Here is a 16,944-nt window from a genome sequence, read left to right on the forward strand (position 1 = left end):
GTTTAGTTCAGTTCAGATTCAATAAGTTCATTTCAGTTCCTAATTTCCTTCTCTCATAAAATACTAAGTCCAATTCAGCTCCAATCAATTCAATTCAGTGTAATTCAGTTCAACCTACTTCTAGTAATTGTGAACAAACCCTTAGTATTTTATTAGTCTTGTAGACTTAGCTAATAAACCATGTCTTATACGAGTTTTGGATTTCATCATATAAGAATTATTAACATATGTTATATCGTCATACAACCTCAAAAGATAGATTTACTCTGAATATACAACAAAAATAAGATGAAAATAAAGGGACAGTTGCTCAATTACGAGTAAAAGAAAAGTCCATTGATATTGAGAGTCAACAAAAACGAAATGTAAATGACAACACAATAAACACTGGCTCCAAGTTCAAATAGAACGAAAAGAGCTTATTGACATTAAGAAAGAAAACAACAAACAACAAATGCCCCGTAAGCTTATTGAAAAAAAAAAACGACTCTCTTCATGTAAGTTGCGAAACACGTTAATAACATTAAGCACGTCCAAATGGCCCGTAAGTGTCAACCTTCTTGTACTGAAAAATATTGTTTAAAAAAGATCTTAATTAGAAAGTGATACTAAATAATTGAATAAAAAATCATACATATAATTTTAACAATAATTATCGCTAATATAATGTTGGATGATAATTTAATTACCTTATCAGATAATCCAATTGAGTTAAGGTAAGTTCCATAGGATCCATTAAAACCAAAAATAGTAGTGCCTTCTAATGGCACTGGAGTTGAGAAAGGCTTAGCTTCTGTGACCTGCTCTCCTCTTCCATATGGTCCATATACTTTTAAATTTGTATAGATCGTTATCGAAGCGATTCTGATATCCTGGTTGAAGTATTTTCCATACTCCCCGCTTACTTGTGTCATATACTCTTTTTCATCCAAATCAATCTGTATAACGAATGTAAATATAGTTCGAGTACATTATTGTATCTATACATACCTTTCAGTATGATTTAAAAACAATGAATCCGAGATATATATACTTATATATAAATCACTAGATATGGTCAGAACGTAACATAAAAGTTATATTCGTAATAATAATAATTAATAAAAAAAAAAATACTCGTACCTCACTAGTGTCCCCACCAGGTCCACTAAACATTTGGGTGCTGATCTTTCCGGTAGGACTTGATACTTCAAAGCCAATTCCATCGACAATGAATCCATGTTTGATAAATACTTTGGAAAATCGCTCACCATCATTAAGCTCAATTTGCCATTTTTGTCCACTTTCTTTGTTACCAAACGGTCCATGTTCTTTGATTATATTGCGCTGAAAATTAAAAATTAAAATAACTATATAAATATACATTATATACCAGCACAAATATTAGATTTACTTCGATTAAATGAAGAATTGTAGCACTAAATACAAATTCTTGATTTGGTATTGCTAGGAAGATCAAGGAGGGAGAAGATACCAACATATAAATAAAGTTCATTTAGATAACAAGTTATAAATAAACACATTACACACATGATCTTATAATGGAATTTGTTACATACCGCGTTATAAATTCCAATAGAATTTAAATATTGTCCATTGGATCCGAGAAACCCAACAATAGAACCATCCAATGCAAGCGGAGTTGAGAAAGGCGTTACATTGTTGGCCGCCCTGGCCTCACCATATGGTCCATACCCCTCTGGACGTAAAGTGGTATAAATCTTAATTGTGGTGATGCATATCTCCTCGTAGTACGTCCCGGTTGACCCGCTAATATGGGTGATTTTTTCTCCAACACTCAGCGGAATCTACATTAACGTACATATATTTACTTCAATCATATCATAGTAAAATCAAATAAATGATAGACCTACTTTTTACGAAAGACTGTATTTAATTTATCAAACCAATCAGATATGAAATAAGTGTTACAATTCAACAAAAGCGTTAAATCATATAGTACTAAACTCGACTCGACTTGTTGTTACATGTTATGATACCTCAGAAAGTGATCCGCCGGAGCCTGTAAACCACTCTACAGTTTTTCCAACTGAACCCGTGATTTCGAAGCCAATTCCATCGACAATGAATCCATGTCTAATCATAATTTTTGTGATGACTTGATCATCTTTAAGCTGGAAGGACCACTGCAATCCTCGCACAATAATTAACACAAAGGTTAAATCAAAGAAAGCTAAATTAGAGGAAGAATTTTTAAGAGACATATAATAGGGGGAGTACATATGTACGTAATAGAACTTAAATTCAAAGTTAGTGACTAGAAATTCGTACGTTGTTTATCGGTGCTGCCATTTGTGGTTGGTAACTTGGTAATTGGTATTACTACCGTGTGCTTAGCAAGAAATCAACGGGAAGGATGTTTTTTTTTTTTTTTTGAACAATATTTTTGTTTAAGTATGAAGTTGAGAAGGATGGTTAAACTCGAATGAGGATGAGTAAGATGTTCGATACATATATATAGTTGAGGATATGATGTGAACACTTAGTATTTTACCTATAAAATTAATCAACAAAGAATTCTTCTTTTAATTAGTCTATTAAAAATATGTTGAAAAATTACAGTTTAGTATTTATTTTTCAATGGCTAGCTTTTTTTTTTTTTTTTTTTCAAAAATGCATTGGAGCATCCACAATGGCTAATTATATACTATCTGTGTTAATTTTTATGTGCAACTTTAGAATATTTTACAACTCACAAATAATACCCAAAGTTGCACATAAAAATTAACAGATGTAGTATATGTAACTTTGGGTTGCCACATTATTATTCCTCAAGTAGAAATGACAATGGGGTAGGTCGGATGTGGATGATGGTACCTCAATATCCATACCCGCCATGGGCGAAGCCAGGATTTTAAAGTTATAGGAGCTGACTAAAACTTTAATAAATATTAATGTGAAAACGGGCTTGATCCTATGATCTAATTAAAACCCCAAACAATGGGATTCAAACCACTGCGACAATCGTTAAATACAACTTAAGTTATAACAAAAATATTACCACTCCCTTTGTGTTTTAATAAGTGTTTTCACTATGCATGATTTTGACTTGATTAATTTACCAACTATAAAAATCAAATGTCATTGTATAATACATCGTTATGTTCGTTATAATATATAACTTTCATTAGATCAACTTTTCTATAATTTTACTAATATATAATTACATAAATTAATGGTCAAACTTGTGCCTCGGCGTATTTGGTCAAATTGTAATACTTATTAAAAACACGAAGGGAGTATATCTGTTTCATATTATTTGCAATGATTAGACAATTTTTCTCTCTACTTTATGTCAAATCATTGCAAATAATATGAATCGGAGATAATATTAATTTGAAAAACTTATAGGGGCCAACAGTTAAGATTAAAGGCCACGAAATTGGTCCATGGGGGTCGGGCCTTCACCCGCTCCCCATGTAGCTTCGCCTATGATACCTGCCTAAAAATTTTATACCTATCCCCGCTCCACTACTCGTGGCGCGTACAATATCCACATCCATACCAACCCTACCGGTTACAAGTAGGATCCATTTCTGCCCCATCACCCACTTGGATATCCATACCCTCCCCAAAACCGTCCCAAACCTATTGCCATGATGTTGTATTGTATTACATTAATAACAATTTTATCAAATTTGGTTTCAAAAATTAGGACTTAAACTATTCAAGCTTATTGGGTCTTTTAGGGGATATCAAGTTTCATAAAGTTATACTCTTTTAAAGGAAATATGGTACGGGTATAAGGCGGGTACAGGGCGAGGCGGGTATGGAGCGGTCTACTCTAAAATCTATACCCGCCCCATCACCCATGGCGAGTATACATTTTAATATTTTATACCCATCCCCGCCCCATCACCCGGCAAACCTCCCTCATCCCCGACCGGCAAGTCTCCCATTTAACCCGATCCACTGCCATCCTTATCCTCAAGCTACATGATTTAAGTTACATACAACCTCTACAATGACATCTTACTTCCTTTTTTAATAACTTAAAAAAAAATCAGAAAACAAATACATTAAAAATATTAAACAAATTAATATATGTGTGTGCATTGGGTGGTGTGAAACTACATAGATCTATAAAGTTATGTAGTTTGGCCTTAACTACAACCTACGAAGCTCCACAATAGCTACTTGGTTAGCATATAACTCTTATTATTTAGAAATTGCAAACGGATCGTCTTATGTCCGGGCTAACAAATAAGTTGATATGGCCCCTTGAATATAATTATCGCAACCATTATTGATATAATAATCTAATTAAGGCATTATATTTATCAATACAATGATCAAGTTTAATCAGTAATTGTTTGTACATGATCCATCACGATTATCTAACTAACCAACTAGTCTTGGTCAACTCATCTATTGTGCTTAATTTCTTGCTGATTTTATATGAGATGAAATTGATCAAGTTCACTGGAATGAGTTCAAGCCATTGATTAAGGATAGCGAGAGTTTAGACCATTTACATTCTCAATAAGGTTAATGTTAACGAGTAATAAGGCCGGATCAGACATCAGAGGATCAATTAAGGGTTTTTTTTTTTTTACATCACTGTTACTTGAGAGAAACCAACAAGGGAGGGTGAATTGTAATAACTTTATTGGTAAAATTACTTGATATAATTAAACTACTTGAACCAATCAGTGATTGGTTGGTAGAACTGTAGCCACGTCAATGGGCTCATAAACCACGTTTAAAATCGTCACAAGGCCCACAACTATATGATTTTTTTTTTGTTTTGTTTTGTTTTGTTTTATTTTGTTTGTTTATTTATTTATTTTTAAACGTAGATGGTACTATGGTAGCGGTCCAATCAATTTTGGGCCATTCGTACTTTCATTTTCAAACGAAAAACACACCCCAAAAATAAAAAAAAAAATTAAACTAATACTTTTTTTGTCAATTTTTAAAATCATGAAAATCATGATAAATCTAATAAGACTAACTTATCTTTCTTTCAAAAATAATAAAAAATAATAAGACTAACTAATCTTTTTTCAATTTCATCCTAGAAGGATTGTTGTTGACACTTGAGAGTGAGTGTGAGGTTCTTATTAGGTGGAGAGCCTATTGTGCGGGTGTATATAACAAATTTAAGGCGGTGAATGGGAAGCGAAGAGTTGGGTCGTTGTTACTTTTTAGTAATGCTTGGTAGGTAGTTTAACTCTTTTTACTGTTATTTTGAGAATAATGCTTTTGTTCATGTTTATAGGGAAGCAAATTGTGTAGCCCACGAACATGGCTCATCATAGCCCGCTCGTGTCAGGGGCGGATCTATTAAGGTGCACAGTGAGTCACACCAAAACATAAAAAAATAAAAAAAATAAAAAAAAAACTAAGAGACCGCCTATTACAGATAGTCGGTCTCTTTGCTGTATCAAAGAGACCGCCTATTAAAATATCAGATAGGTGGTCTCTTTGTTGCTGCTATTGCCACCACGTCATTAGAGACCTGATATCTAGATAACATGTCTCTTTTTGTCAGAATAATTTTTTGCGCTGCTTTCATATTTCATTAAAGAGACCTGTTATATTTAATATCTGGTCTCTTAAGTTATCTAACTTTTTTTTTAAGTGAAAAATCATAAAGTTAGTTTAATGTAAGTTTTATAGTATGTATTTTTAGATCCTATTTTTGGATTGGAATCATTTTGGTGAAATATAATTTTTTTTATATATAATTTTTGGATTAAAACAAGTGATCTATTATTGATAGTGACTTATAAGTTCGAAAATCCTGGATCCGCCACTGGCTCGTGTACTATTATGGGTAGGATGTTGTCCAAGCGTGGTGGAAGATTTGATTGCCTCAGATTTTTGCCCAAGTGCTAATGAAATGTAGTCGGTGTTCCGACTTTTGCTTATGTGCAAATATTATGTAGTCGGTGTTCCGGCTTCCTAAAAAAACACTTATTTTTTTTAATTATTGTTAAGAAATATGAAGTACTATATATACGACACATTTTCTGTGTGCATGGTCACACCGTGTGGCCGGGGTTTGAATATAACCACTTCTTTTTTCCTTGTTCCGCATCACATCATTTGCATAGTCAAATTACCTATTTAAAGTTTTGCCCAACTTTGACCATCACCAACGTTAAGTCTCTTGTATCAATCACATTGGACGTTGATCATGGGATGTATCACTCCTGGGCCGCCCTATTCAAGGTGCTTGTTAGGGTTCACAATCACCATAATCACATTATTCCTCCTACGGAGAAGAAGGAGAACCTATGAGTCTATTCAATTAAATACACTTGTTAATTTGAAGGTGATAATTTGTTGCATACAAAATCATATAACGTGTTGCAACCATCAGCTTAAGAAATTGTAAATAAGATAAATAGTTCTCATTATTACATATTTAGACGACATGTTACGGATACTTTCTAGCAATTTATCTATGAAATGTCAAAAATACGAATTTGTAGTGTCCTATGCTGGAACGAGTACAATAATAATGATGCAACAGTGCAATAGAGATGTCAAATCGAGTACTTGTGTTACAGCTGGGAAAATAATTATAGTTGATTAATAATTTGGGCGGGAAATTCTGTTAAGACAAGTTGTTAGACTATTTTGTCGTTTTCTTGATTAGCTGTAAGATTCTTTAATTCTGTTAAGCTGGGTTGATTAGGTGAGCTGAATATATAGAGCAAGGGTTGTAATATTCTGATTAAGAAATACATTGAACCTTCTCCTAATCTCTCTCTCTTTCTCTCTCTCTCTCTCTCTCTCTCTCTCTATTCTGTTACTTCTTCTCCTTCTTCTTCTCCTTCTTCTTCTTCTTCTTCTTCTTCTTCTTCTTCTTCTTCTTCTTCTTCTTCTTCTTCTTCTTCTTCTTCCTATCTCCTATTTTCTGGAATTTACTTGAGAATTCTGTAATTCAAACTTCAGTCCATTTATTCCCTTATCAGTGGTATCAGAGCATACGATGCTCTCTCTGCTTTACTCTGGCCCCTTCAGTCACTACCCGAGTATCTAAGATGGAAACTCAGTTGCAGGCATTGGAGAAACGGTTGGAAGCTCATGCTCTTGCTTCTAATCAGAGGATGGAGGATCTGTCTTCAGCTTCAACTCGAAAGTTTGAGGATCTGTTGCATATGTTACAGTCTCTGAAGGAGCAGATGGCAGATTCCAGATCACCTCGTTCTGAGGATCGAGTCAATCAGCCTAAAATGGGGTATATACCTAAACTTGAATTTCCTAAGTTTGATGGTTCGAATCCTCGTGTTTGGATTAAGAAACGTTGCAAGTATTTTACTCTTTGTAAGATCCCTGATGATCAGAAAGTGGATCTAGCATCTCTTAACATGATAGATAAGGCTGAAAACTAGGTTACTAGTTATTTAGCTAATCGATCTGCTGTAGATTGGAATGATTTTGTGATTGATGTTAATGGTCGATTTAAGGATGATGTAGGTGTTAATGTGGTAGAGGAGTTTAACAAACTTCAGCAAACTGGTAATATTGAATCATACATTGATGAGTTTGAGAAGCTAAAATCAATTATGTTACAGAATAGCCTTGTTTTGCCTGAGAAGTATTTGCTGGAAAGTTTTGTGGGAGGTTTGAATCCTGGTGTAAGGCCATTTATCAGAGCTTTTAAACCCCAATCTGTTATGGATGCTGTTGAATATGCTAGATTGCAGGTTGAATCCATTGCTATTAATTCTCCTAAGACTTGGACACCATCCCAATCAAAACCTTACCAAAACACATTTCACTCAAACACCTCAAAACAGCCTTTGTTACCTACACCACCAACCAAACCACTTTCCCTCCCTACATCCCAACCTAAACAAGTCACCAAAACACCTTCCTCTAAACCTAAATATGTACCTGCTGATGTAAGGGCCGAAAAGATAGCTAAGGGATTATGCTGTTATTGTGATGCACCATTTGATAGGAATCACAAGTGTCAGTTCCGAGAACCTCAATTATTCACTGTAGAAATACCTGGGCTAGATGAAGTTGACAGTAGTGTGGTTATGATGGAGGATAAGGAGTATATGAGTGCCTTGGATCCGTTTATTTCTTATAATGCTCTTACTGGCAACCAGAACTTTCATACCATGAGAGTGAAAGCTATGGCTTATGGTTTTCCCCTGCATATTTTAATTGATTCTGGAAGTACACATAACTTCCTTGACATTCACTTGGCTAAAAAATTGGGTTGTAAAAGTGAGGCAATTTTGGGGCAGGAGATATTAGTAGCTGATGGTAATCATATGCTATGTCAATCTGTCTGTAAGAATTTCAATTGGTCTATTAGTGGGTGTGATTTTGTGACTGATGTCATGTTGATCCCATTGGGCAGCCGTGATATGGTGCTAGGTATACAGTGGTTGAGCACACTAGGTTCCATCTCTTGGAATTTCAGGCAACTGACCATGAAATTTGGCTTTAATGATTCCTGTATTGAACTAAAAGGGGTGCCAGCTCAGAAACTCAAGGTGGTGCAGAATGGTTCTTCAGCTAAATTATTTGATAATTCTGCTCAAGTTTTCTTGTTGCAAGTCATAGATCCTGTACAACCTGTGTCTCTATTTCAGGTCACTAGGGAACCCAGTTCTCATGCTGAGTTAGAAGCACTTAAAACTCAGTTTGCTCAGGTTTTTGAGGAGCCTACTGGCTTACCTCCTGAGAGAGGTCTCTTTGACCACAGAATTAATCTGGAACTTGGTAGTAGTGCTGTTAATATCAGGCCCTACAGATATCCTTTAAAACAAAAGGATATTATTGAACAGTTGGTTCAGGAAATGTTGGAAAGAGGTATTATCCAAGATAGTGCTAGTCCTTTTGCTTCACCAGTTGTCTTAGTTGGGAAAAAGGACGGAACCTGGATATTGTGTGTTGATTACAGGGAATTGAACAAAAAAAACTATCAAAAATAAATTTCCTATTCCAATATTGGATGAGTTGGTTGATGAGTTGTCTGGTGCTAGTGTATTTAGCAAGCTTGACCTTAGAGCTGGCTATCATCAACTAAGAATTCACCCCAATGATGTCTTCAAAACTGCTTTCAAGACTCACTCTGGTCATTATGAGTTTTTGTTCATGCCATTTGGCTTAACAAATGCACCCTCTTCCTTTCAAATCTGGATGAATTCAGTTTTCAAACTCCTGTTGAGAAAGTGTGTGCTGGTTTTCTTTGATGATATTCTTATTTATAGTAAGACTCTTGCTGAGCATTGGAGTCACTTGGCTGCTGTATTTGAACTGATGAGGCAACATTCTCTCTATGCCAAATTGAGTAAATGTTCCTTTGTCACAACTAAGGTTGAATACTTAGGTCATTTTATATCTAAGGCAGGGGTGGAAACTGACCCTAACAAAATCAATGCCATCAGCTCTTGGCCTAGTCCTGTATCTGTTAAGGAGCTGAGAAGTTTTTTGGGCTTAGCTGGCTATTATAGAAGATTTGTAAGGAATTTCGCTAGCATAAGTAAGCCTTTTTAAATGATTTGCTGAAGAAAAATGCTTTTGAATGGTGTGATGCTGCTCAGAGTGCCTTTGAAGATCTCAAATCTGCATTAATTACAGCACCAGTTTTAACTTTACCAGATTTTTCACAACAATTTGTTGTTGAAACCGATGCTTCTAAGAATGGTATAGGTGTTGTCTTAATGCAAATGGGGCACCCTATAGCTTTCATTAGCAAGTCTTTGGGTTCTAAATGGAAAAAGCTCTCAGTTTATGAGAAAGAATTGTTAGCAATGGTATTTGCTGTGCAGAAATGGGAGCAATATTTGACTGGTGCTCATTTTGTGGTGAAAACTGATCAGAAAGCTTTGAAATGGCTATTACAACAAAAGACATCTACTCCTTTTCAGCATTTTTGGCTTTCTAAGCTTATGGGATTTGATTATGAAATACAGTTCAAAGCTGGGAAGCAGAATCTGGTAGATGATGCTCTTTCTAGGAAGCCTGGTTCTGATATTCTCTTGTTTGCCATTTCAGTAATTGATTCTGATTTGGTTTAACAATTAAAGCTCAGCTATGCCTTAGATGACAATGTTAAGGCCATTCTTGTGAGACTGCAAAAGGGAGATACAATTCCCCATTTTTCTTTGCAGGATGAATTACTTAAGAAAAATGGAAGGGTGTTGGTGGGACCTGATCCTATTCTCAGAGCTAAAGTCATTACTTGGCAGCATGCTTCCCTGGAAGCAGGACATTCAGGCAGGGATCATACACTAAAGAGACTCCAGGGCATTTTTTATTGGAAGGGTATGACTAAAGATGTTAGTCATTTTGTTAGAAAATGTGTTATCTGCCAAGCCTCTAAGTATGACACATCTGCTAAACCAGGCATGTTGCAACCCTTACCTATTCCTGAGCAGATCTGGACTGATATATCAATGGATTTCATTACTGGCTTACCTTTATCTATGGGTAAAAATGTCATTTTGTGGTGGTAGATAGGCTGTCAAAGTATGCCCATTTTATGGCACTTAAACAACCTTTCACTGCTGTAGAGGTGGCTCAAGTGTATTTAGACTATGTGTTTAAATTGCATGGTTGGCCTAGAAGCATTGTTAGTGACATAGATTCGGTCTTTTTAAGTCAATTTTGGAAGGGACTGTTTTCTCTCCATGGCACTGAGTTCTTGTTATCTTCTGCATATCACCCTGAGACTGATGGGCAAACAGAAGTGGTAAACAGATGCCTGGAATCCTATCTAAGGTGTATGACTAGTGACCACCCTAGAGAGTGGTGCAAGTACTTACCTATGGCAGAATGGTGGTATAACACCCATTTTCATTCTTCTACTGGAATGACTCCTTATGAAGCAGTATATTTCCAACCTCCTCCTTTGAATTTGCCTTACCTTCCTGGGGAGTCAAGTAATGCTTTGGTTGATAGGTGTATGATGAAAAGGGAAGGGATACTCAGACTGCTTAAAGCTAATTTGACCAAATCTCAGCATAGAATGAAGTCACAAGCTGACAAACATAGGTCTGAAAGAGTGTTTGAGGTGAATGACTGGGTATGGTTGAAGTTACAACCTTACAGACAGCAGTCAGTTCAGCATAGAGGCAATTGTAAACGTGCAGCAAAATATTATGGTCCTTTCAAGGTGGTGGAAGTAATTGGCAAGGCCGCTTACAAGTTACATCTACCTAGTGCAGCTAAAATACATATTGTATTTCATGTTTCACAACTTAAGGCATTTCAGGGCACTCTGCCTCAAATTGCTGTTGTACCATATTTGGCTGATTGTTCTGACACTGATCTTTTGGTTCCTGTTGCTGTCTTGGATGATCGTGTGTTGGCTGTAGCTAATGGGAATGAACATCAACTTTTGGTGCATTGGCTGGGTAAACCTGCTCATGAAGCTACTTGGATAGCTAAGTCTGATTTTCAGGCTAAGTACCCTGGTTTTGTTTTGCCTGAGACTTGAGGACAAGTCTTTTAAGGGGGGAAGTATGTTACAGCTGGGAAAATAATTATAGTTACTTGATTAATAATTTGGGCGGGAAATTCTATTAAGACAAGTTGTTAGACTATTTTGTCGTTTTCTTGATTAGCTGTACGATTCTTTAATTCTGTTAAGCTGGGTTGATTAGGTGAGTTAAATATATAGAGCAAGGGTTGTAATATTCTGATTAAGAAATACATTGAACCTTCTCCTAATCTCTCTCTTTCTCTCTCTCTCTCTCTCTCTCTCTCTCTCTCTCTATTCTGTTACTTCTTCTTCTTCTTCTTCTTCTTCTTCTTCTTCTTCTTCTTCTTCTTCTTCCTATCTCCTATTTTCTGGTATTTACTTGAGAATTCTGTAATTCAAACTTCAGTCCATTTCTTCCCTTATCAACTTGGGACATGTTGGGTTGGATCAATTTTAAATACATTGAGGATTTGTTCTCATTGACTGAACTCAGCTGAACTGAACTGAGCTGAAATAAATATGTTATAAGAGAAGGAAATTAGGAGCTGAACTGAACTGAATTGAATTGAATTATAACGTATGAGAACAGACCTTGAGTCATGATAAATTAATTGTGTTCATATGAGTGAAAAATCAATACTTTTTTTAGATCAGATAAGATTGAATCGGATCGATCGGAATAGTTTGTGACACCTTCATATAGTCAATTGATAGCGGATAAGGGGAGAAATAAATTATTGACTTCGATGCTCTTGAGCAATATAACAAGGTAATCTTTTATTAATTTTTTTTCCCAAGAAGTAACATCATATTCGGAAGTTGTAGGTGAAAACTCAACTTTAGGAAAAAAATTTAAAAAATGTTTGCTCAAATATTTCGTCCTGTTGCTAATTTTCATCCATGCCATTGGGGTGATCACTTTCTTGATATCACAAATCCTCACCATGACAAGGTAAATTTTTAAGACCGATAAACAATTAAAAGTCTTTGTTACCATCTCTTAATATTTACTACAACGTTAAATAATCAAACTTGAGAAATTTTATATGCATATTTTTGTTGCTATGTACTAAGGTACGTACCCTTTTTACATGGATGATGAAGGTAGTCAAAGATAAAAAGGAGCAAGAAGTGAGCCAACTTAAAGATAAAGTGAAAAAAGTGCTGCTGGAAACTAAGAGCAACCCTCTAGAATTGCTGAATTTCATCGACGTAATCGAACATAGTCTTGGATTAGCATATCACTTTGAACAAATTTATGAAAACTATGAAGAGCAATGTGCCAAAGGCTTTGATAAACAAAGGGACTAGAAGTTTATGAGAACTTTATTAGTCATGTTAGTGTTTTATTAGTCTTGTAGACTTAGCTAATAAACTGTGTCTTATACAAGTTTTAGACGTAAGGATTATTAATTCAAGTATGTTATATCATATAAGAATTATTTTTTATTTACCAATCTGGTCAATTAACCGTTAATAAACCATGTCTTATACGAGTTTGGATTTTATCATATAAGAATTATTAACATATGTTATATCATCATGCAACCTCAAAAGATCGCGGGCCCCACATGACCTCACATTTCAGTTCAGAGCCATGTAGCTGGGAAGTTTTGATGTTTTAAAAAATAGTTGGCGGTAAAATTAAAAAAAAATAAAAAAAAAAATGTAGGTGGTAAATGGTACTCCCTCCGTTTTTAAATAATTCCTCCACTTTCCTTTTCTGCCCGTTTTTAAATACATATTCCATTTCCTTTTCCGGAAACCTTTTACAATATTTAATTCATTTCTCACATTTGGTGGACCCAACATAATACTCTGTCTCCTCCTATTCTTCCACTACTTTTACTTTTTACAATTTTTTTTATTTTCTCAAATACCCCACTACCTCCATATTTTATTACTTTCTCCAATTTCTCCTAAAACTCAGCGCACGGAGAAATGAAGCAAATATTTAAAAACGGAGGGAGTAATTGCTAAAACAACGACAATTGTAAGCGATAATTGTCAAAAAAATCCTCAAGAAAAAGTATTATTCCTTTGTTTCTTTTTATTTATTACGTTTTGATTTTTAAAAACTCTTATCATTAAAAATAACTAATCCGTATTAAATTAAAATATTTTGCCCCACATACTCACAGCTTAAATTCTACGAGTACTTTAAAAAGAGATATGGATGAGATTCGAATCCGTGATTTTTATGCAATGTTGACTCTAATACTATGTTAAAGATTTAATTAAACCCAAAACTTAAACATTGGATGTTAAAAGAAATTAGGGAAGTGGGCGGAACCAAAAGTTCAAAGAGATCAAGTGAGAGGGAAAATGACATGGCTAGGCGTTGTAGGCTCTCCCTATCTGATTATGGATAGGTCTTTTGTTTTTTTTTGTTCTTATTTTGCTATTGTAAAAAAAAAAAAAAAAAAAAAAAAAAAAAAAAAAAAAAAAAAAAAAAAACACAAACTCACAACCTTTAGTGCATCGCCTCGCTTGCCCCGAGAACATGCACAGAAATAAAAACGATGATATGAAATACAATGGACAATGATCAAAGGGAGAATACGTATTACTCCGTACTAGATAAGAAGTTCAATGGACAATCATCAAAGGGATAGAATCATAGAATACTAGAAGATGTACGTGGCACCAAGTCATTATGTTATTTAACACATTTTCCTCACATTTTGCAATTTCCCAATTGCATGTCCCACTAGCTAAAGTTTAGTACTACGTACTTCATCTAATTTTTTTTTGAAAAACTGTTAAAAATAATACATTGTACAAACTTTCACCCATCCGCTAAAAATATGTTGAACTTTCGATTTTTTCTAAAACAAGTCGAACTTTAGTATCCTCAGGCAACATGGTTTCTTTTTGCCTTGTGGTAAGCATTTTACTACGCTAGCTAGGTGCCTTGTGTTATCACGATATAACAATGCCTAGCTAGAAAAGTAGTACATATAATTAACAAACAATTTTAAAAGTAATTTGGATGTTTATGTTATAGAAAGTGATTTTTTTTAGTATATATTATTATTTCAAGGTTAGTTTTATATTTCACAAAAGTGAGTAATTATTAAAATTATATCACAATAATACATATGTATTTGTGGGTCAGACACTTTAAGAGTGAGGGGGAAGAGTAAAGGATCCTCACCCTCATATTATCTCTAATGAGGAGTGAACCTGACAAAATAGAATGAATAATTCTCTGTGCAATTCTTATTCATCACAATGGCCACATACAATATATTTATCAATTAGGTATACTTGGAGGGCAAGACCAAAATAATCTAAAATAACTCACAATATTCTCTAGGATATATTCTCACAATATTCACAATTATCTTGTTTCCTAAAATATATCCCAATATCCCCCCTCAACTTAGAGCATACGGGTCACAAATGCCCAACTTGCGAAGTAGAAACTCGAACTTAGCTTTTCCCAAAACCTTTGTAAAAATGTCAGCCAACTATATTGTCGTAGGAACATACGAAGGTATAATCGTCCCATCTGTAATCGCATCCCGAACAAAATGACAATCTGATTCAATATGTTTTGTTCATTCATGAAACACTGGATTTTGCGCAATATATAACGCTAACTGACTATCACAGTAAAGGTGCATCCCATTCTCATGTTTAACACCTAAATCACCAAGAAGTCGTTTCAACCACTTTTATTCACAAGTCGTTGCATTCATACAACGATATTCTGCTTCCGATGAAGAAAGAGCAACAGTAGGTTGCTTCTTGGTTTTCCATGACACTGGGGACAAACCAAGAAGCACAAACCAACCACTCGAGGAACGTCTGGAGAGAGGACAACCTGCCCAATCTGAATCACACCAACCTTCCAACATGTAAAGCACTATCAAATCTCAACAAAATCCCCTGTCCCGGACTCTTCTTCAAATATCTAACAACTCGCAGAGCTGCTTCCCAATGATCAATCTTGGGATTTTGCATAAACTGTGATAAAATATGAAGAGAATATGCTAAATCCGGTCTCGTAACAGACAAATAAATCAGTCGACCTATGAGACGACGATATTTACATCATGAAAAAACTCTCCTTGAGCCAAAGCCAACCTGTGATTTTGCTCCATAGGGAACTCTGCAGGTTTAGCATCTAGTAAACCTGCCTCAGTAATGATATCCAACGCATACTTCCTCTGGAAAATAAAAATTCCCTGTTTATTCCGGGCTTCCGGGCTACCTCTAGCCCCAAAAAATATTTCAACACTCCAAGATCTTTCATCTTGAAACAATTTCCCAGATATGATTTAAAACTGAGCATAGCATTTTGATCATTGCCTGCGACAATTAAATCATCGACATATACTAACACATTAAGCTACATTTTACCCTTTGTCAAAGTAAATAAAGAATAATCATAATATGACTGTTTAAAGCCATACTTTTTCAAAGATGTAGCAAGCTTTGCAAACCAGCATCTTGGAGCTTGTTTAAGCCCGTACAACGATTTCTTCATCCTGCAAACTTTGTCAGAATTATCTTTCTCAAAACCAGGAGGAATTTTCATATATACCTCTTCTTCCAAATCACCATGAAGAAATGCATTATGAACGTCCATTTGATGGACTTCCCAATTTTTCACCGCCACTACTGCAAGAAAGGTCCGAACTGTCACCATTTTTGCCACTGGAGCAAACGTCTCATTGTAGTCTAGACCTTCAACTTGATGATTGCCAAAGATAACTAGCCTCGCCTTTAATCTCTGAAAATTTCCATGCTCATCATATTTCTCTTTGTACACCCACTTGCTCCCGAGAGCCTTTTTACCGGGTGGTAATTTTTCTAGCACCCAAGTGCCCTGTTCTTCAAGCGCCTGTATCTCATCTTCCATTGCCTTTCTCCAACCCTCATGTTTCATGGCGTCCTTGAAACTTTTGGGTTCATTTCCTCCTGTAATAGCAGCAATATATTTTCTATGTTTCACAGAAAATCGGTGAGAATCAATATAATGTGTTATAGGGTATTCAGTACCTGAGGGAGATGATGTCGCAAGTGAACTCCGAGTTGGAGTAGATGGACTATTATTTCGGATAGTGTGTGTCACATAGTCACGGAGTTTCACGGAAGGATTTTTGGTCTCATGCCTTTACCCAAGGCCTCGGTACTCACTGGCTGCCTAAGAATAGTCGTTCCACTGCTATCCCCGTACTGCACATCTTGCTGTTCTGTTGCTTGATGCGAGTGGGCAGGAAAAAACGTGCTACCTAGGAGCACCTTGCGGGCTGCTGCACTGATCAGTCCCGCCAGCGCCCGCTGGAGAGTCAGCGACCTGATAAGATGGTCTGGCAGACTCTCCCGCGACCTGGCTGCGGGTTGTACTCTCCTGCCGCAGGGTGGCTGCGGTATCACCTGCTCCCCCATCATCATTTATCACGCACTCCCCTGCATTCTCAACATCACTCATGCACTCCCCTTCATCCTCCAAGCATCTCACATTACTGCCCACATCTCTGACGCACTCCTCTTCATCCTCTAAACACCAC

General features: G+C 35.8%; 1 protein-coding gene across 1 annotated transcript; it reads right to left on the minus strand.

Moving 5' to 3' along the window:
- Positions 1–296: 296 nt before the first annotated feature.
- Positions 297–2,465, minus strand: LOC110684446 (mannose/glucose-specific lectin-like). The gene is made up of 6 exons (XM_021860907.1): positions 2,293–2,465; positions 2,001–2,147; positions 1,560–1,808; positions 1,123–1,326; positions 690–938; positions 297–565 (listed from the first exon to the last, which is right to left on the minus strand). The coding sequence occupies exons 1-6, from the start codon at positions 2,311–2,313 to the stop codon at positions 524–526; spliced, it is 912 nt and encodes a 303-aa protein (XP_021716599.1). The 5' UTR covers positions 2,314–2,465; the 3' UTR covers positions 297–523.
- Positions 2,466–16,944: the final 14,479 nt, after the last annotated feature.

The sequence above is a fragment of the Chenopodium quinoa genome, unplaced genomic scaffold (assembly GCF_001683475.1).
Source record: "Chenopodium quinoa cultivar QQ74 unplaced genomic scaffold, ASM168347v1, whole genome shotgun sequence".
NCBI classification, from domain to species: Eukaryota; Viridiplantae; Streptophyta; class Magnoliopsida; order Caryophyllales; family Amaranthaceae; genus Chenopodium; species Chenopodium quinoa.

Bases quoted from the DNA above. Each gene is read 5' to 3' on its own strand.
- LOC110684446 (XM_021860907.1), bottom strand. From the start codon at position 2,313: ATGGCAGCACCGATAAACAAC. The intron at 2,148-2,292 runs GTACGAATTTCT...CGAGGATTGCAG, and splicing joins TGGCAGCACCGATAAACAAC to TGGTCCTTCCAGCTTAAAGA. The intron at 1,809-2,000 runs GTATCATAACAT...ACGTTAATGTAG, and splicing joins CCGGCGGATCACTTTCTGAG to ATTCCGCTGAGTGTTGGAGA.